The sequence below is a fragment of the Trichomycterus rosablanca genome, chromosome 19, assembly GCF_030014385.1.
Source record: "Trichomycterus rosablanca isolate fTriRos1 chromosome 19, fTriRos1.hap1, whole genome shotgun sequence".
Lineage (NCBI taxonomy): Eukaryota > Metazoa > Chordata > Actinopteri > Siluriformes > Trichomycteridae > Trichomycterus > Trichomycterus rosablanca.
In genome coordinates, this window is record NC_086006.1 from 22,378,493 (window position 1) to 22,399,706 (window position 21,214).

Genomic DNA, 21,214 nt, shown 5'->3' on the forward strand with positions numbered 1-21,214 from the left:
GCCAGCTATTTTTCAATCAAAAGGTTAACTAATATTTAAATGCATTCGATTTATCTTTAGTAAACATCCACAATTCAGTGCAAATGTATTAGTTTCTATCAATAGCTTAATTTTAATATAAGATAATAAGACAATATCTAACATTTTACCCCATGTTGAACGCCTCTCCATATATACATGACTTAAATCTAGCACTGCAAACAAATCAAATCTGGGAATCATTCCCAATGTATCGGAGTCGACTCCGACTCTTTGTCTATGAGTATGAATGATGTTGGGGTTACAATATTAACAAAAGCCTTTTAAAATTATGCAACTATGTACTTAAACATTTTTAAAGTAATTCCTTTAAGAAGATTAATAACAAATGTCTTCACAGCCTGCATGGCAAGATAATTTTCTTTTATTGCATGTAACTTTTTACATTTACTCTTAAAAAAATCGAATTCCCACCGCACTGGACCACATTTAACAAAAAACAATAAAACACAATAAAACAATAAATAAGTTATCCTGATGTGCCCATGTATAGACGATCGATCGAACAAGATCTTGTTAATAAAAGTTCCTTTTTAGCCACGTATGTTAAATTGAATTTTTAAGCCCATTTCGATTGCACAGTTCCTTAAAATATTACTGTTTTGCACCCTAGGAAATATAGTCTAGAACCTAACCCGATGTTTATGATCAAATATTAATATAGTTTACTGGCAAACATGATTTTAAAATAGGGAATCAACCTCAGGGCCCTACATAGTCAACAGGATGTGGATTTGGACGTGCTCAATGTGCAGGCATCGTTTCCTGGTTCTCTGCAACATGGCGACTAGTTTTCAGTCGATTAAAATATTTTCAAATCTTTATGCTGTTCGTAAGATATCTCTGTAAGCATTCATTTCAGTTTATAATTTTATATACGAACACAATACAAAATTATTTTCGTCGCAGTAAAGGTAAGTCGTTTATATTTTATTTAAGAAGTCAGTATTAAGGGAGCGTCAGTAAAATACACACATTGTCGAACAACGTCGAATTGATCGTCTTGATTAATGCATTAAGTTAAATGTATGATGTGTGTCAGATTTAGTGTATTATACTTGATTAAATTAAAAAAGATGCTGTTTTTTTTTCGTAAGTCTTGGTCAAACTTGGTTTTGGAAGAATAAAGCTCGTTATTACTGCATGGCCTTGGCAAAATACATGGACACCTTATTCAATTAAATTGTGGGTTCAGCTATTTCTGACCCACTCATTAATAACACGTTTATAGACAAACATTAGCAGTAGAAATTATGTTACTGAAAATGCCAGTTATCTTCAGCCTGGCATTGCCACTGGATGCCAGTGTCAGCCTGCCACATTTCTAAGAGGTCAAGTTTGTCAAATTTCTGCCCTGTTTGAGCCACCCAGGTCATCTACAGTGTAAGTATAGGGCACAATTACACCTTTAAGGGGCATGTATGTCATGATGCTCTTGCAGTTGCCATTATTTCTGCAACAGTGCTTTTGCGTTACTAAATAATTGAAATATATACCGTTCTTCTTTGTTTATTGTATTACAACTAGCCACCCCCTCAAAGTATCTCCCTTGATAAGAGGACTGTTCCATGTAATTTGTAATGGGTCAAACTAGCCCTTTTTATATAAGCACAATAAAGTCATCAGATATAATCAATCATAACCCCTAATGAGGAACTAGGTAAATTACTTTCTACACCAATAAATAATGACTTTTTTTGCTTTTTGTCTTGGCAGATTTTTTGCACCCCCAATAAACTTTTGAAAGAACTAGAAAGAATTATGTTTTACTGCAGTAACACCTCTCAATCTAATGCCGGAAGTCATACATTTAAAGAGATAGTGCTTCAGGGCTGTTTTTAATGGCTTTGTTTTTGTGACCTCATATTTTGGTATCACATTAACACTATGTTGGTATGAAATCACCTTCAAGTATTGTAATCCATGTCCTTCTATCCTTGGTAGTAATGTAATGCTGTACCATGTCTTTATCATGCAGGCCCAATGGAGGTAACCACCCAGGAAAGCAGCCATGCCCAATGGGTGCTGTCTGAGCTCAACCAACAGAGGGGGCTTGGAAAGTTCTGCAATGTCACGCTTAGTACCCAGGACGGACAAGTGTTTTTGGCCCACCGCAATGTTCTTGCCTGCTTTAGCAAACTCTTTCAAGACACCGCCTCCTCCACTGATAGTATGGTGCTCGACCTTCCTCCAGGGTGTACAGCTGATGGACTCGAGCTGCTCTTACATTTTGTCTACACTGGAGAGCTACAGTTAAACAGCGAAAACAAGGCTAAGGTTCGACATGCAGCCAGTGGTCTGTCCATTCATGATTCGCTAATTCATCTGCCAGGGATAAAAGCTCTCGGAAGTTTTGAAGAGTTTGAACCGACTGAGAGCAAACCTGACGTGGCTGGAACTAGACAAGCAAATTCTCAAACGGGCATAGAAAACAAACAAGAGGACGTAGAAATGTTAATACCAGTGACTGAAGACTCTCTCAGCACCAGTGTAGCCACCACTACTCGCTCCGGAAGAAGGGTTAGGGGCCCGAGCAGACTGGTTGGGGAAAGTGACATGCCAGTGGTCACAAAGCAAAGTACAAGAAGAAAAAAAGAACCAGAACCAGAACCAGAGGACAACAATGAGGGCAACATTCCTGCTGAAGCAGATCAGAGCAATACACAAGTTCTTGTTGTGGCTGAGGTAATCACTCATCAAAAACTCCATATTTGTTTAGTCGCCTTGGAGAACCCAACACAGGCTACAAACATGACCTGTATCCAATTTCTTGTAGTCTGTAAACTTTTAACATCAAAATAACCGTCCCAACATTAAGACACAGTCAAAATCTTTAGACTCAATGTTTTGTAATTGACCTACTCTCTGAATTAAGGTCTCTCAATGTACAAAACTGGTTGGTAACCTGTACCAGCAACTGTATAGTTAAAACACATTAAATGCAGTAAAAATAATTATTATCTTTTTTAGGACGTTTAAGTGGTCTAGAATCCCCAGCCGTGCTATTGGCTAGTATGTTTGGGGTATGTTTGAGGCCCAGTGAATTGAGTGAGTAAATAATTGAGTGTGTTATTCTCTGTCCAGAGTGTGTTTCTGACTTGTGTCCAGTGTTTCTGGATGGCTTCAGACCCACTAGGCTACAGCGCTTACTAAAGATAAACAAATAAATTAATGAGTGTGCTGCTTACAAACTGATCACTTTGAGTGCTCAGAAGGCACCGCAGTCTAATGTGCTAACCTGCTACTGCGGTTCCGTCGCACCATCAGCCTGGTCATGTTGCTCAACAGACACAGTTGGTAGTATCTGAGGGCAGGAAAGTTTGGATGGAAATAACAGAGACGCCTACGGTCTGGTTCTGGTGCTGGAATAAGTGGCAAAGGAATACAGAGAGAATAGCATGTTCCACTGAGTGTATTAAGGGTTTATGTGGGAAAGTGGTTGGTGGTTTAATTTGTGTCAGAGGAGCCTTGTGCTAGTATGCAGTCCCTTCTCTGTAGTGTTTACGGCAAAGGAATCCCAATCTCTGTTTACTTTCTTGCAGGTTGAACCTGAGGACAATCAACTCAACAATGTTGATGAGGAGGACGACGAGGACAGCGTGAGTATTGACATCACTGCAGAAGACACAGATGAAGAGTATTTACCTCAGGATTTAACCATCGCATCATCCAGGAATGCCAAAAGGAAACTGAAAGACAGTACCCCTGATAAGGAAAATGGGCAAAACAAATCACAAGATAAGAAAAAGGGTTTGGTTCAGTGCCCAACATGTCACAAGACATTTCAGAGCAAGTACTACCTGAAGATACACAACAGACGGCACACTGGAGAGAAGCCTTTTAAGTGCTCCAAATGTGGGAAATGCTATTACAGGAAGGATAATTTACTGGAGCACGAAGCCAGGAACTGCCTCAGAAGTAAAAATGTGAGTACTGAAATGCTCCTTAATGTTCAGTGTCCACTTGGTTGTCATGGCAGTGTTAGCTCAGTGGTTAAGGTACTGGACTGTTTAGTTAAAAACTGCTGATTCAAGACCCATTATCAACACAGGCCAGGTTGCCTCCATTGGGCCTTTTAGCAAGACCCTTTACATTATATTTGATAACAATTATAGGTCTCTTGGGATAAAAGCATCTGCTCAATAGATGTAAATGTAAAAGTGGCAATCAGGTTTCTTTGGGTTCCATTGCAGCAAGTCAGAGGTCCTCCTCGTACATGAAGCTGGTTGCTAATTGATGCACCACCACACTAATTAGTACAAAATTGCTATATGCTGAACTTTCCCATGCTCTTGTTTGCTGTAGCCTTCTTTGCTACAACTAGTGCAAGTGCAAGCGGGAAAGAGTTGGCGCAGCTGACAAATACACAGCGTAGTATATGGACCTGAGTTCCGTTCTTGCCTCTGTGTTAAAGATTTCAGTTTTCTGTTTTGGCCTTTTCTAAGGCAGTTAGGATATGATTAAAAATAGATACAGAAGAAAGGTTAAGGTTATATAATGCCTTTCACATACTCAAGGATGCTTTACATTATGAGGCAAAACAAGAATGGGGGAGATGAAAATAACAAGACTAAGACATAAAGGAAGAATAGTGAGCAGCAGGAGAAAAGTATTAAATGTAAAAGCTTTAAAGGAGGAGATAAAGAGTAGTCTTGGATATATTGTGGAAGAGTTCCAAAGTTTGGGAGCAGTAAAACTAAAGGGCTTGCTGCCCGCTGATGCAAGTCTTGCACATGGGACTGCCAGAAGTCCTGTGCCAGACGATCTAAGAGAGCAGAAGGGAAAATAAGGATGGGGGAGCTCACTGAAGTACATAGGGGCGAGACCATGCAGGGCATTAAAATTAGCTTGATAATTTTGTACTTGATATAGGAGGATAATGGTAACCGGTGAAGCTGATAGAGGATGGGGGTGTAAATGTTAGGACTGTGGCAGCAGAATTTTAAACAAACTGAAGCCGGTTGAGCAGTTTAGCAGGGAGACCAATTGGAAGGGACTAAAAAATCCAGGTGGAAAAAAAAAAAACAGCATTGGCTAACATCTGGCATCATAAATACTATTACAGCCAGCGCATTGTAAGTAGTTACATAATGCAAATGAGATTAATTATAGACTAAAGTTTATTGACTAACGTTTTGTTTGGTTTAGGTCTTTTCCTGTTCCAGTTGTCCCATGACCTTTAAGAGGAAACAGAAACTACATCTGCACACAGCAGTCTCTCACACAGGAGAGATGCCCAATAAGGTGATTTCTAAACTTTCAGAACACACAGACTTGTCAAATGCCAGTCCTGTACAGCCTGTGAATCCATGTGTGACAGGGCTACTGATGACCCACAGGCTGCTGGTTGAGAAGATGTGTCATAACATGAATGCGATTTGTGGACACCCACCTTACATATTAAATTATGTCATGGTAGGATTCTGATCTTGTTTCTGTTCTTTACTAGTGTACTGCCTGCTCAGAGCAATTCATGCACAAGAGAGATCTGGAAATTCACATGATCAGGGTCCACGGAGCTCCGAAACCTTACGTGGTAAGTACAGGCTATAAGAGAACTATATGGCCGAACTTAAGGTCAGTTGTCGTGAACATGTTTGGGGTTGAACTGTGGTAAAACATAAAAATGAATGAACGAATAAATGAACGATCATTGATTTCCTGCAGTGCTCACTGTGCCCCAAGCGCTTCCTCTTCCGTGCTGAGCTGAATCTCCACGAAGCTGCCAAACACCGGGGGGAGAAGCTGTTTGTGTGTGAGGAGTGCGGTCACCGATCGTCCAGCCGCAACGGCCTGCACATGCATATCAAAGCTGTTCACAGGTAACCAGCTGCAATACTTCTAGTTACATTCAGCAACTACAAAATCTCAGGTGCACCTTTTATTTGTCATTTTAATATATTTTACAAATTCTGTTATCGGAAAAGTTGAAACATTGTTTAAGATTTGTTGAGATTTGTTCATTCTCTTAAATACTTTTGACTGACAAAATTACAAAGAAAAGATTTACAATGTTCTTACTGAACAACTTACTTAAATTTGTAACTGTAAACCCATGTAAGATTTAATGCCAACCATAAGGTATTAAGCACAAATTTAAAAGTCACTTCAGATGTGTTTCTGGTTTCTGTTGACTAACATCCTGTTCTTTTCTTTAGGAACGAGCGTCCATTCGTGTGCCAGTTCTGCAGTCGTGCTTTTACTCAGAAAGCCAACCTGAATATGCACCTGCGCACTCACACAGGAGAGAGACCGTTTCAGTGCCACCTCTGTGGCAAGACCTTCCGCACTCAGGGTAACGACTTTTAAATCATACATTGTTATTACTGCTAGTCTATTACAACGGGGTTAAAAAAATTTTTCAAGCAACCCACATTTTGTCCATTTGTCCATTTATGCGACAGGTAACACAAACAATGCATCTTACTCTATCTGTGGTTTACAAGCTGTAACATAAAGCCTCCACAAGGGGGCATTCGTGTACAAGTTTATTTAGTTATTATTGGTTTTCTCTGCGAATGATGTAATTCTGCATTCGATGGCATATGAAAAATGCTATACACAGTAGGGTTCAAGTCTGCAACAGCAATGAGGAACTGCTGCTTGGCCATTTTTCTCCTGTACGGACACTGCCAATCACGTCCGTGTTGGTGCCCAGCTGGTTGACAACACAACTGAGATTTCAATGGATCTCTGCGATTGTAGGCTAGCGCATTAGATCGCTTCACCACCTAAACACCCAGTTTAACTGTTTTGATAATCTTCAAGTAAAAAAGTGAAAAATAAAATAGTTGCTAGTATGTTCTTGGGGAATTCTTGGGAAATTGAAGGCAATTTCCCAAAAGGACAAGGGCAACCAAAAAAAAAATTGTCCATTACTTTTTATCTCAATACCGTGTATAACAAAAATTGCAAAGGAATCAAACCAATGCTAGTTTTGATCATGTAAGCAAAAGAACAATTTTGAATATGCACATTATATATTAAAATTTTTTAAATTTTTTTTGTGTGATTAGCGAGTTTGGACAAGCATAACCGAACACACACCGGTGAGCGGCCGTACAGCTGTGAGTTTTGTGAACAGCGCTTCACTGAGAAAGGGCCTTTGGTGCGCCACATAGCCAGCAAACACCAGGAAGGCCAGCCTCACGTCTGCACCATCTGCAACAGGTCCTTCAAAGGTAAGCGAGTGTGTGGTTGCTAACAGATCAATTATATATAGAAATCAATTATATAAAGGAAATTATATACTTCTAATTTTGCAGCAACAGTTTAGGGAAGGCCCTTTTGTGTGTCCCTGTGCACAAAGCAAGCTCTATATGTACATAAAGAAAAGCTTGGTTTAAAGAAACTCAAGTGTCCTGAACAGAGCCCTGACCTCAGCCCCACACAGCTGACCAGTTTTGGAACAGACTAGAACATCAACTGAGGCGTTCTTGACCAACATCAGTACCCAGCCGTACAAATGAACCTTTGACTGAATGGGCAAATTCTCACAGACATACTTTAAAGTCTTCTGAAGCCTTCTCACAAGAGTGGCTGCTGTTATAGCAGAAACGATCACAAAGATGTCATTCTTTTAATACCATTTTTTGTCACATGACACATCCACCAGTGTAAATCAGTATTCCTCTTGGCATGGCAGCATGCAGTCATGAAGTGTAGCATGAAGGGTACCATAAATAACAGGTCAGGTTTGTTGCATCATCTATGTGACTTTCTTTTTGCAGCGATTGACCAGCTCCGTGTGCATGTGCGGAGACACAAAGGCATGAGGAATTTCGAGTGCACCGAGTGTGGATACAAGTTCACTAGACAGGTACGAATCACAGCACAATTTAGTGGTACAGTACAATGTCATTCAAATGGTTTTTTTTTGGCTAAAATGCTAAATAGGAGGTACAAGCTGAACAGTCGAATAGGTTTGTGAGCTGCCAGAGCTGGTCAAGGTGCCTGCATGGGCTGGAATCTGCCACTGGTTGTGAATCTAGCTGGCGTATTAGACTGCTGCACTACCTGAGTGCCACAAATACTCTACATGGACTGGCTTGTCATATTAACTGCTCATGACTTCAGTATAGCATGTCTAACAAGCTGATAGTCAAGTGAACATATACTTTTGGCCACATGGTGTACCATGGTAAATGTCTATGTACGTATTATCATTATATACATATAAGCCATGACAGTGTTGCGTGATGTGGCTGCAGTTTGCTAATTCTTCACTGTGTTCAGGCTCACTTGAGGCGCCACATGCAAATCCACAATCGCGTGGAGAACTACAATCCCCGCCAGAGGAAACTGCGCAACCTAGTGGTGAACGATGAAAACGCTCCTACACTGGAACAGAGGGACGCAGCAGGCATAGAACCAGCAGACGTCCAGCCAGCGGAAGACGTACAGCCAGCAGATAAGGTCCAGCCAGCAACAGACGTCCAGCCAGCAACAGACATCCAGCCTGCAGAAAACGTCCAGCCTGCAGAAAACGTCCAGCCTGCAGAAAACATCCAGCCAGCTGAAGCAGAAAACACCCAGCCAGCTGAAGCAGAAAACACCCAGCCAGCTAAAGCAGAGAACACAGAACAGCCAAGTGTTTCCGTTTCAGACACGGCAGACATGGAGGTCCAGCCAGCTGATCCAGAAAACTTAAAGCAGCAGCCAGACTTCAGCACCATGAAGGTGGAGCAGGAAAGCTTCACCATGGAGGGTGTGGTGGAGGATACAGGGCTGGCCTCTGACACATTGCCCATCCAGTCAGATCTGGAGGAGCATCTGCAGGACACTGGAGCTACTGAAAAGGCCTGAGAAATAAAATCATGCAGGGTGCCTCCTGTATGTAATAACAGGTTTGTTGAGCTCCAGCTTTGACTACAAAAAAATCACTGTGCATTCTGGACTGTGATCTCTCAGAATTTTTTGAATCTTTTCACAATATCATGTACGATAGATGCAAAGTTGCATTAAGAAATGGTATTTTTTTGATTGACAATTCTCTCATAATATTCGCCACAAATTAGCGAGCTACAACCCATCTTTGCTTGCACTGAGCATTTGGTAGATGGTCATTATATAGCCTCATCTGTTACCAGTTCACCTGCTAATTGTGTAATGTATTAAAACAGTGTTATTTCAATAATTATAAATTTTTCACTTTTGCCTGTCCCAATTTTTTTTAAGTGTGTTTATACTTACAAAATGCAAATCACAGATTACCCAATTGTTTATAATTGCATTTTACCAAATGTCTGAACTTTTCCTGGAAGAGGGGTTTAAAATTACAGCTGTATGATCTTCAATAGCAGTATTTACTATGTGTACAATGATTCTAGTCCCTCTGTGTGCCCGTTCCCCTTAGTACCTACACAGCACAGCCAAGATGAGTCTAGTAGGAATAGTGTTTTAATTTTTATGCAACATGGATGCAATGTGGCCACTTCTTATCACCAGCCAGCGTTGGGATCCAACACAGAACCGGATTACTTTACAGAGAGCCACACTAAGCTCTATGTGACATCCCTTTATCCCCCATTTGCCAAGTAGGCTCCCACATCATAAATTATGAATCAAAGAGTGTAAATAAAGCAAAAAAAAGCCAATAAACCAAGGCCCTGCTGGCAGTTTATTTTAAAATCACAAGTACAGACATCGCACACACAGGGATAAATCAACACACAAAACAAGATAGTAAAATTATATTGACTACAAACTAAACTTCCATTTATGTAAGAAAAACAAAGTAACAAGTACCATTTCTGCATAGCATCGATTAAAATATTCAAAAGTATTATCAAACCAAGTTCTGCTCTAGCCCAGTTTCTACACAGCAAACTGAAAGATGGACGGAAATTTGAAGTAGCTCCTTCAGAAAGAATTTTCACACCTTCAGTAAAAATGAACAATAAATACACTTGCTAAAAAACATAAAAACGATAAGGACTTATTTTTATTATATAACCATGTCAGTACTTCATGCATAATAGATGATCTAATATATTCTTTCATTTCATTTTCATCGAGTGCTTTGTCCTGGTCTGGGTCACGGCTGGTCCGGTTTCACTGCGAAACACTTGAGTGGACACTGGCCACCAATCCGTTGCAGGGCTCCAAACACAGCCAATCATGTCTGTGTAGATGCCCAGCCGGCTGACAGATTTGTCGGGTCTCAGCTCACCCAATCGCCTCCTGCATATTTCAAACCATTTCAGCTATTTAGAAAACAATAATACAAGTCCACAGAAACAGTTTGGCCTGGCATCCACCAGAGCAAAAGTTTGTGATTTTCCCCCTTTTCCTGTATAATCATCCATGCTTATAAAAGCTTTACATTTCTCCAGTGTTTTCCACATTTGGTGAAACACATTCACTGCACAATCCAACCCATCACCTGATGCCACATGTGTGGTAACAATGAATGTACAAGAATCTGCATTAAAAAGTCAATAATAAGTACATCGGACATCCCAAGTTTACCTCTTTATAGCTACAACAATCTTCTACCCTCTTGAAAAGCTTTCCACAATATTCTAGTGTGTGGGAATTTGTGACAATATAGACAAAAAAGCAATTGTGAGGTTATGCACTGACCACATATGGGGATCTGGTTTGCAACTGAATTGCAACCAAATTAAATCAAATCAGAGGGGCACATGGGAAAGCCAAAATTAGCCTGAATCCTCCTGATATGCTAGTCCAGTCCAAATAGTGTTTAACGAAATGTTGGCATCATGAAGACTCTACAGTTTTCTTTAGAGGGATCATTTCTACCCACTCCATGGCTACAATTTATTTCTATTGACTGAGGAGAATACTGGCAGTGCAAGCAAAATACCATATACAACCGACCCAGGCCTGGAGCTAATGCTAAATTTACATTACAAAATGAAAAAGAGTAAAGAACTGTCCGTACACGTCTCTCACTCTCAGCTGAGGTGAATCTGTCGTAAAGTGCATCTGTAGCATAGCAGAATCGAGTTCCTCAATGACCCTAGCGTGCAGGGTTCACCTCCCGGTTGCGGTGGTTCTCATTTAACTCGTTGTTGAACTGGTTGAGGGCCTGGTGGTGCCGATGGTGTCGGTGCAGGTAAATGTCGTTGGCCTCGGGTATGTCGACGGGCTCGAACGTGCTGGGCACCAGGGGCATGAACTGGCGAAATATACTGACACTGCTGTGCCAGAAGGTGGGCTGGGGCAGATGGCCGGCGAGGCTCCACGATCGAGCGCCTGGATCGTACACCTCTACCACGTCGGACAGCTCAAACGTGTTGTCGTAGCCACCAGACACATACAGACGGCCTCCCAAGACTGCCACGCTGCCGCCCACGTGCACCTGGAGAGAGATGGTATGGTAGTTTAGACAACATAAAAGTGGTACCTGGTACCTAGCCTAGAGCCACTGGCTATTTTATCAGGTACACCTACTACTGTAGGGTGTACTCTTGTCCATCAATGAAAATGGAACAGCACTGGACCATCAATCAGCAGGTATTTGGGTGATTGACCATTGGCTGCTTTTACTTTACTTTATCAGGTGAATCCAGTTCACTCCATTCTGATTGGTCCAAGCTTTTGACTGGTAGTGTACGTATGTGTGAAAAAGTATTTGCCCCCTTAATTTTGCCTTTTCTGTTATCTGTCTATAAAACATTAACCCGAGTTTTTAAATTACCCAAAAGCTTTTTTGGCCAATGTAAAATGTTTCTCTTGGCAAGTATGAGTTTTGTAATTGCGTTACATGTATTCAATTGATGTACAGTCTATAGTATTGTGAACACAAACATTTAAACCTTAGCTGTGGCTCGAAAAGAAGTATTGCAGAGACCTTGGAAAACTTTCAGAAGAACAAGCACTTATGGGTAGATTCACCACTCTTCCAAGTTTTTTCCATGTAAAGATAATTGCTCTTACTGTGGTTTGGTGGAGTCCAAGATAATTTTTTTCAGATATATTTTAACAACATTAAAAAAGCTTTTTTGTACGAATGAATCTAAAGATTTCCTCAAACAATATAGTGCTTCTGTAGAAACTTCAAGTGAACTGCTTGACTTTAATAGTTAGATTTAGATCCTTGTGTGGTGCCGCTGGTATCCAGGGTTCGAATACCCAGCAATACAATTGGCCGGTCGAGCGACTACATACAGACTGAATAGCGATGGCTGAGGGAAGGGGGGGTTGATTTGGCCGAAGCAAATCCAGGTTGTATTACTGTGTTGTGCCCAGTGATTGTATGGAAGCCAAACCCACCATGGCACTGACCAGAACAACATGAAGGTAATATTAGTGAGATTTACATTCTACAGGGCTGGGTAAAATCAAGCATGTCTGATTAATGACCTGAACTAATTTGGTAAACATGATTTGTTTAACAGTAGAAAATAGGGGCAGTTATACACTACTGTATATAAGAGAAAAAAATCCCTTGCCTGGGTCATTGGACTGATCTTGTTCCATTCGTTCTTCTGTGGATCATAGACATCAACTTCTGCTGAGTCGTCCCTGTCACACAGCAACAATGATAAGCTTTAAATAATTATAAATAATTATAAATTATTAAAATAAATGTAGTAATAAACTATTATATAATAAATAAATTAGTATACTGTAAAGGGAAAACAAGTATTCAACCACCGGTTTTTGTTATTTAATATAAACTATACTGTGAACTATACTGTGAAAAGTATGTGGCCCAGGAAAACAGGAAAGGGCCTTCCCCAAACTGTAGCCACACAGCGAGAAGCATAAGACTACTGCATAAGGTTACTGATTGTATATACCTTATAACTAAGGCCCTACTAAATCGGACATTTTGACTAAGCGATTGCTAACTGAATTGCCGTAGGATTGCTAGGACCGCCTCATAGTGCAGATTAACCAGTAAACGTGAGGCACTTGAAGGCTACGCGAATGAAAAACATTAAATCGATAAACATAAATCTTAAAGTTTGAATTTCACAGCCAATCGCATATTAGATGGGAAGCGGCTCATTACAGGCTCCATGATGCGATTTTCCTGGCCGTAAATTAAGTACAGCCTTACTTATAACAGTGGGTGTGGTTGAAACACCTGAAATTAGGATGGGTGTTCACATACTTTTGGCCTTACTACACAAGTACTTTGTATAAAAAGAACTCATTAAAAACCTCACTGTTTTTGTATGTCTGTGCTCTGGCTGTTTCCTCACCTTATAAAGTAAATCAGCCTATTAAGAGTCACTGATTTGGGGGCGATGGACCAGTGTGGCAGCTGTCCGCAGTTGACCAGACACCAGCGGTTGGCATCGGCATCGAAGCACTGGATGGCCATGGTCTCGTCGCCAGTGAGCGAGCCGGTAGCGTAAAGGCGCCCGCCGCACGCCGTTGTTGAGCAGTTGTTCACAGGGTGCAGCATGGGTGCCATGGGTTCCCAGCAGTCCATCGTGTGGTCGTAGCGTTCGGTGCTGTCCGAAGCCACTACGAACAGCTGACCCTTCACCACGCACGAACTGTGGTACTCGCGCGCCCTCAGCATGGGCGAAACCTCTGTCCACTCGTTCACGCTCGAGTTGTACCGCCACACTTCATTGTAGAGGCGTGATCCGTCTGAGCCACCTGTCATAAAAAAAATTTACATTTAGCAGACGCTTTTTTTTCTAAGCGACTTACAGTACTGTGGCAGTATACTGTCTAAGCAATTGAGAGTTATGGGCCTTGCTTGAGGGCCCAACAGTAACAACCTGGCAGTGGTGGTACTTGAACCAGCAACCTTTTGACTACAAGTCCAGTACCTTACCTGCTAGGCTACAGCATACGATAACACAACCTCTCCCCCCGACACGTGTTATCACCTGCCACCAGTCACCAGTCCATCGCAGGGCAGACACACATCCACACACACACACATCCACACACCCATTCACCTATAGGGCAATTCAGTTCAGTCTCCAATTAACCTGACTGTATGTTTTTGGACTGTGGGAGGAAACCGGAGCTTCCGGAGGAAACCCACACAGACACGGGGAGAACATGCAAACTCCGCACAGAAAGGACCCGGACCACCCTGCCTGGGGATCGAACCCAGGACCTTCTTGCTGTGAGGTGACAGTGCTACCCACAGAGCCACCGTGCCGCCCTAAATGCAGTATAGTTCAGTTCAAAGTTGCTCGACATGCACAGCGGTAAGTCATAGTGGAACAGGAAAGGATCTTTCCGAAACGCTTGCCACAGTGTAAGTTAAGTATTTTACTTTACTTGATTTTGATTTTCTGCTTCTGTCCAGGGTGTTTTGTCTTTTGCCCAATTAATTAGACCCACCACAACCCCTACGAGGATAAAGCAGGGGTAAAACAGACACTAAATAAATGAATGAATGATTGATGATTTTCTTTACACCTGTTAGCAATGGGTGTGGCTGAATGACCTGGACTCAACAGTTATAAGGCGTGTCCACATACATTTGCCTGTGTTGAGTTTAATCAAAGCAAAAGAACTGCTACAACAGTTAGATCAGGTCTTCACAATTGGGATGTCACAGAAATAGGCCTTATGTTTGATTCAGTTTTCTCAGTGTTGTGTATGGTCGATTAATTAGTAAATTGGTCAGTAGCCTATTATTCACTATATTCACCAGTCCAAAGTCATTTCCTTCTAACAGTCTCTACAGATGCTCAGTTGTTGAACCTACCTGTGACATACATGTCGTTGCCGAGTGCCGCTATGCTGTAGCCTCCGCCCAGGTGGTCAGGAAACTCAGCTAGGTACCTCCACTGTCCTGTCTGCGGGTTGAAGCAGTCGACGGTGACAAGTTCGTCGCAGTTTTTGTTGCAGCCTCCCACAACCACCAGGATCTCTGCAAGGCCAGTGGAGGGACGGGGCCGCATGCGCTGGCACAGACGGTCGTGTCGGTCGTACTCGGCAGACTGGAAGCTACGCGCCTCGCTCACCAAGCGCAGGCACTCTGGCGTTAAATAGACGAGCGGGTCACTTTCCACCCGGGCGAGCAGAAAGAAGCGGCGAACGAAGGGCAGACGGACCTGCTGAAGCAGTTCAGGCCAGTACTGAAGCCTGCGCCGTAGGTCAGCCTTCACCCAGCGGGTCGCTATTTGGTACGCTGTTTCTTCCTTGTCTATGCACAAAGCGTCATCCGAAACCAAATCCAGCAGGCGCTTCCAGGGCAGCCGCTCGAACTCCTGTCCCTTAGCCAGTTCCATAATGTTATTAAGGGCATAGCGGCGGGCACTGGTAGCTAGCTCGGTGCATGCGTATGCTTCCGCAAAGTCCTGGATCTCCAGGCAGTTGGACACATCCAGTCGCTGCTCTAAAAAGGCACAGCACGCCTCCTTGACTGACGGGAACTGAAAAAGGTCCGCCGCCTTAAGCAGCACGTCCACATTGTCGCACGTTACCGTCACACGGCCCGTGTAGCAGAAGTCAATGAGGACGCCGAGCAGCTCAGCTGAGATCTCGTGCAGTGCCACGCGATCCATAGCGCTCTCGCGCAGCGTGCCGGCAAACATGGCACGGAAGTAGGTGCTGGCCGCGGCCAGGACGGTTCGGTGGCAGTGGAACTCTTTGCCCTCGGCGCACAGAGTCATGTCAAAGAACTTGCGCTCAGCGCGCAACTCGTGTATGCCTCGCAGCAGGTTGACTGCATGGTCTGTATCGAAGAAGGGCAGCATGGAAGGCTGCGTCTGTAAAACTGGTTTCTCCATCGTGTCTGACATCAGCGTGGGCCTGGGTTTAGAACAACCTTGTCATCTACAAATAGAGAAACAGGAAATGTTAATTGGGCTGAGTGTTTTATATTTCAGAATTTTCAGAACTTGCGTCTTGAAAATAATCTTAGTGCTTTAATTACTGACCAATCAGCACTCGGAAGGAGTATTGGAACACTCCTTCAAATTTTTTATTTCATATGCTTCAGCCACAGCAACTGCTAGCAGGTGTAATAAATCAATCATAAACAAATTATATGCTTCTAACGTGGCAGCAACAGTTTAGGGAAGACCCTGTCTGTACCCCAGTGCACAAAGCAAGCTCTATAAAGTCATGAAGAAAAGCTTGGTTTTAAGAAACTCCGGTGTTGTGCACAGAGCCCTGACCAATAAACAGCTTTGGAATGAACTGGAACCTCAAACTGATGCTTTCTTGACCAACATCAGTGCCCAGCCACACAAACGCTCTTTTGACTGACAGGGCACAGATTCCCACAGACATACTTTAAACTCTTGTGAGAGGCCTTCTCAAAAGAGCGGCTGTTGTCATAGCTGAACCGATCACATCAAGGTCACTTTATTTTAATACCATGTTTTTAAAATGGGATGTCCAACAAGCTCAGGGTTAGGCGTCCAAATACTTTTAGCATATAATGTTCCAATAAAACTGGAATCTGTTTGGCAGTTTTATATTATTGTACTTCGACCCATTCTTGCTTGGAAACAACAGGGTTTGTTCCTCTTATAAACAATTATACTGCCATTATCTAAGGCTTCCAACGAGTGTTTTAATCATTCTACAAACACTGGCACAAACTTTTTACAGACAATACAAATTAGAAATAAGCATAGAAATGCTATAAATCAACAAAGCTAAAAAAGTAAAACATTAAATACCAGTAAAACACTTCACAAACCATAACATCCTATTTTGGTTGAACTTAAATACAATGAGTACCTAGTTTATGAAGTATACCGAGCTTTTAGCTAAGAAAACTCTCAATACTTGTGTGTAAATTACAAATATTAAAACAATCATATCACACTTCTACGACTCGTTTCAGAAACACAACAACAATAAGAATAACATGTGCCAGTACACTGACCTGTAAATTTATAAACAGCACATTTTCCTCGTTCTCACCTCTATTCTTTCTTCAAAGCTACTTAAATCAGAGACCACGACAGAAGGTTCCAGACTGATATAGTTCTGACTCAAGCATGTGACCAGGACTCTGTTCAGAAACAGAACGTTTCTCTCTGCCGTGTCTATATATACACACCCGCAGTGTCCGTTTACACCTCTCACACTGGAGCCTGTTTTACTGAAACTCCCTCCCCCAACATCTTCTGTATCCCATAAACCCCTCTGAATAAGTCTTTAGTCCTCCTGCACACGTAAGTGCACAGGCCCTTCCACACAGTCCTGGACACTTGCCTTCCTGCCAAAATAATCACAAGACAGAAAATAACCTGGCCAAGGCTGCTGTAGTTAGCTAACCTTTATGAGCAGTCTGTTTATAATCTGCTTTAATTACTTTAATACAAACACATCATGTTATTCCACAGTATTGTGTTTTCTATTTATGTAGAATTAGAACATATTTAATGTACGCCAGGATACAATGTTGGCACAAGTTGAAAGCATATCATTTGTTTTAGAAAAGGGACTTTTAAAGCCCTGTTAGCAATGGGTATTACCAAAACACCTAAACTTAACATGACACATGGAGCTCAGCCTGTGTGGGAACCAAACTCTGGCAGGTGATAAGAAGCGGCTGCATATTGGGCACGTGTCTGAGGGGTGTGTGGTGATCTGGCTGTTCTTGATCAGATCGTAAGTTGTGCAAGCGGCAGCAGATTCACAATTGGGAATTGGAAATGCTTAAATTGGCAGTAATTAATTAAAAACAAATGTTCCTGAAATAGAAACAACACATTAGCTGCTCAAGAAGCCAGGGTCTTCCTATTTATATGCGCCTCGTTTTCAATTACAGACAGGTCTGGACTGCAGGACAGCCAGTCTAGCACCTACACTCTTTTACCCTATTGTTGAAAGAAGCAGGGAATGAAGAAGTCATCATGAAATAGGCCTATCATTAGATTCATTTCTCTATTAAATGTTTTGCTGCTTGCCTCAGACATGTGTCCAATCTGTGGCTTCTGATCACCTGCCAGCATTGGGATCCCACACAGCGCCATAACACGGACGGAGAGCCACATGAGGCTCCATGTGACCCCATCACCACCCGACACACACAGGCAGCCGGACCAGTCCCGGAGATCACATATTGCAGCAGCAGTTGAAAGAAACCCTGTCCGACCCTCTCTCCCTTAGACATGGCCAACTGTTGTGTTTGTGTGGATGCCCAGCAAAGTCAGTTGCTTTGCTAAGATTCATACTCGTGAGTTTAAACACTATGCTGTGATGTGCCAGCTCATTAGACCGCTGCGTCACCCGAGCTCCCTTATGTTTTTGATTTTAACTTGATTGCTCATAAATCAAGCTCAGGCTGTGCTTTTGCTTGTGTTATGGATATAACTCCTCCAGACAGGTTTTAGAAAAATGGTGGGTTCCCTTGCCAGTGGTACATTTCAACTCTGTTCTGTTAATGTATATTTTAGGCATATCTGGAAAATTGGTTATGTATGTGTGTCATACATTGCTTCGTGGGGAGTCTGCTTTCATAACAGATTGTGAAACGTTCTGCAGTTGTTCGTGACAAGATTAAAAAATAACAGATGCCAGTGGGCCTGGTTGCACATTCCAACCAGGCAGCAAACACGGCTCTGAAAGAGTTCACCAGCAAAGCAGGAGAGAGAAACCCTAGGGCTGGTGGGAACAGAGCACTCTGATCTATACTGCAATATAGTAGAATGTGATGACAGTGCTGTTCCCTTGTACAGAATGTGATCATCACTTCTAATGACAGAATTTGCCTATTTTTAGCCACACTCATTGCTAAGGTGCATTTACAAGAACACAACTTTGTAATCTCTATCCACAAACATTGGCAGTAGAATTATAAACACTACAGACTAGTGCACATTAGCTCTTAAAGGCTGTTTTTGTGTTTGGTTTTACTAGCTTTGTCAGTCTATTTGCCAAATAAAACACAAAAACAGTAGAAAACCGCATGCCAATGGTTGAGTTTCATTTAAAAAACAACTTGATTCTGATATTTGAGGCAATACACCATACTCATTATTTTGTTTATTTTCAGTGTCTCTGGAAACAGAGGAAGATACTACCATCAAGGCCAAAAACACAGTTATAAATAAATTCAAACGTACTTCTACAACTCAACAAATTAAATATACTTCTTTTTTTATGCATTTTCTCCCCTTTTCTACCAATTTTTAGCGCGTCCAATTTTCACCCAATTGCGTTATGCTTCCTCTCTACTGGTGCTGACCTCCGGCCCGATTGTGGAAAGCGATCTGACACACGCACCCTCAGACATGTGAGCAGTAGCCGACTGCATCTTTTCACCTGCACGAGGCGAGTTAATATGCAGATCAGCCTTGTGCACGGAGAGCCACACTCTGATCAGCATTATTCCTCGACACCATCAATTGCATCAGAATTAGAATCAGATTTATTGGCCAAGTATGTGGATACACACAAGGAATTTGGTTCCGGCTGATGATATCTCTATAGTATTAATACAGTATACAAGCAAAGTATGCATTAAACATTAAACACAAAAATATACGAACTATAAGACTATATACAGGCAATATACAGATATGTAAGTTAGCAGCGTAAGGGATATTTACAAAAACAGTAAAGTGCACAGCATGTAGGATGAGTACTACAAAGTGTAGTCAATTGGCAGCAGGTGAATATTGTCACGCTATGAGTTATGAGGTCCCTATGCAGCTCCCTCTCTAGATGAACAACAGCCAAACATTGTTCATATAGACAGAGCTGAGATTCAATACGATATATCTGAAAACCCAGCTCTGGTGTGCTAGTGTATTTTACCGCTGTGCCACCTGAGCGGCAAATTAAATATACTTCTATGTTTAAAAAATTTCACAAATTTAAGTAAAAAATATACAAACAAGAAACCTTATAATCTCTCTTCTTCTTAATCAGCCACTTTTAATGGATATCAACAAAACTGGCACAACTCTGGTTGGATCCTTGGCTACCCTATTTGTTTGTTTGTTTGTTTTCCACAACAGACTTGACCTTTCAGTACACATTCTCAATATGATTAGGGTAAGGACTTAGGAAAGGCAATCCAACAGCTTAATTTTAGCATGAGTTAGCTAGTGTCTATGGAAAATCATCATACCCCTTTGAAATAATCACTTCTGCCTTACAACTTAAAAATTGAATTACAACATAGTTTATCTTACTACTTTCAGGTAACAAGAAAAAGCCAACAGTTCAAAAAATGAAACAGTTGAAAAACTGATTAATACGGAATTAATACGAAATTAAGATCCACTATTAACTTCAGTTAGTGCCGTCAATCTGTTCAGATATGTCTCTACTAGCTTTGCACACATAGATTTGAGAATATTTGCTGGTAACTCCTTGCATTTGCAGCATTTAGTAAAAGTTTAATCCAAAGTGACTTACAAATGTAACTAAAAACAATTTGAGCAATTGAGGGATAAGGGCCTTGTTCAGATGCCCAACAGTGGGAGCTTGTCAATGCTGGGGCTTGAACCAGCAACCTTCTGATTACTAGTCCAATACCTTAATCACTGAGCTACCAATGCAGAATTTTTGCAATAGACTGCTTTTCTTGTTTTTGATAACAAGCTGCATGTTTGTTTTAATAACTTAACTGTACTTGGTAACATCCTCTTACCTTTCAGTCGTGATTTCCCAGTTCCTACTGAGACCCCCCCACATAGTTGCCACCACCACATAGTTGCCACCACCATGCTTTATAGCAGGCAGTGTAGTTTTGGTGGTGTGCCAAGTTTGTTTGTTTTTTTGCCAAACATGAAGTTTGAAATTCAGTCCAAAACATTCGTGGTCTCATCTGCCCATGTTAGGTGTTTAACCTACTTTGTAGGAGTTGTGTCAGTGAAGCGTTTACGCCACATTGCAGGAGCTCTGTCAGCAATATATTCGATTATTCTACATTATAACAGTTATTTAAACAGTAAAGACGTTTATTCTACATTGTAGGAGTTATATTAGCATTATAAATGTTAAAACAGTGGATGTTTTTGCCGTATATCATGATTCTTTAAACAGGAATGAAGCTTCACTCAGCTGAAGGTGAACTCTGAAGAAACATTAACAACGCATGCGCATTTTCATCTTACCGATATAAACAGGTTTTGTTTGGCCTCTTCGTTTTCTCTGAGTTTGCGTTATTTAGCACCAGTTTCTCTGTTTTTCTTACGATTTTATATAAATCTGTTTCGTTGCGCTTGACTTTTCTTCCTTCTTGTCAGCGCCATCATTCCGTTAACCGTCCGGATCCAGCACTCCTCTCACCAATGAAACTATTGGACAT

General features: G+C 41.7%; 2 protein-coding genes across 4 annotated transcripts; one reads left to right on the forward strand and one right to left on the reverse strand.

Moving 5' to 3' along the window:
* Positions 1-882: 882 nt before the first annotated feature.
* Positions 883-9,559, forward strand: zbtb48 (zinc finger and BTB domain containing 48). 2 transcript variants are annotated; one of them, XM_063015041.1, is made up of 11 exons: positions 883-953; positions 2,018-2,724; positions 3,582-3,965; positions 5,188-5,283; positions 5,489-5,575; positions 5,707-5,861; positions 6,198-6,334; positions 7,056-7,220; positions 7,770-7,858; positions 8,275-8,885; positions 9,395-9,559. In XM_063015041.1, exons 2-10 carry the CDS (start codon positions 2,023-2,025, stop codon positions 8,842-8,844), a joined length of 2,385 nt encoding a protein of 794 aa, XP_062871111.1. In that variant the 5' UTR covers positions 883-953; positions 2,018-2,022; the 3' UTR covers positions 8,845-8,885; positions 9,395-9,559. The 2 variants fall into 2 exon arrangements, with proteins under 2 accessions (XP_062871111.1, XP_062871110.1); XM_063015040.1 differs by lacking the exon at positions 9,395-9,559 and having other exon boundaries at positions 8,275-9,194.
* A 70-nt stretch (positions 9,560-9,629) lies between these two features.
* klhl21 (kelch-like family member 21) lies at positions 9,630-21,178 on the reverse strand. 2 transcript variants are annotated; one of them, XM_063015042.1, is made up of 5 exons: positions 21,021-21,178; positions 14,696-15,768; positions 13,218-13,623; positions 12,459-12,531; positions 9,630-11,365 (listed from the first exon to the last, which is right to left on the reverse strand). In XM_063015042.1, the coding sequence occupies exons 2-5, from the start codon at positions 15,732-15,734 to the stop codon at positions 11,024-11,026; spliced, it is 1,860 nt and encodes a 619-aa protein (XP_062871112.1). In that variant the 5' UTR covers positions 15,735-15,768; positions 21,021-21,178; the 3' UTR covers positions 9,630-11,023. The 2 variants fall into 2 exon arrangements, with proteins under 2 accessions (XP_062871112.1, XP_062871113.1); XM_063015043.1 differs by lacking the exon at positions 21,021-21,178 and adding an exon at positions 16,832-16,949.
* Between the last annotated feature and the right edge of the window lie 36 nt (positions 21,179-21,214).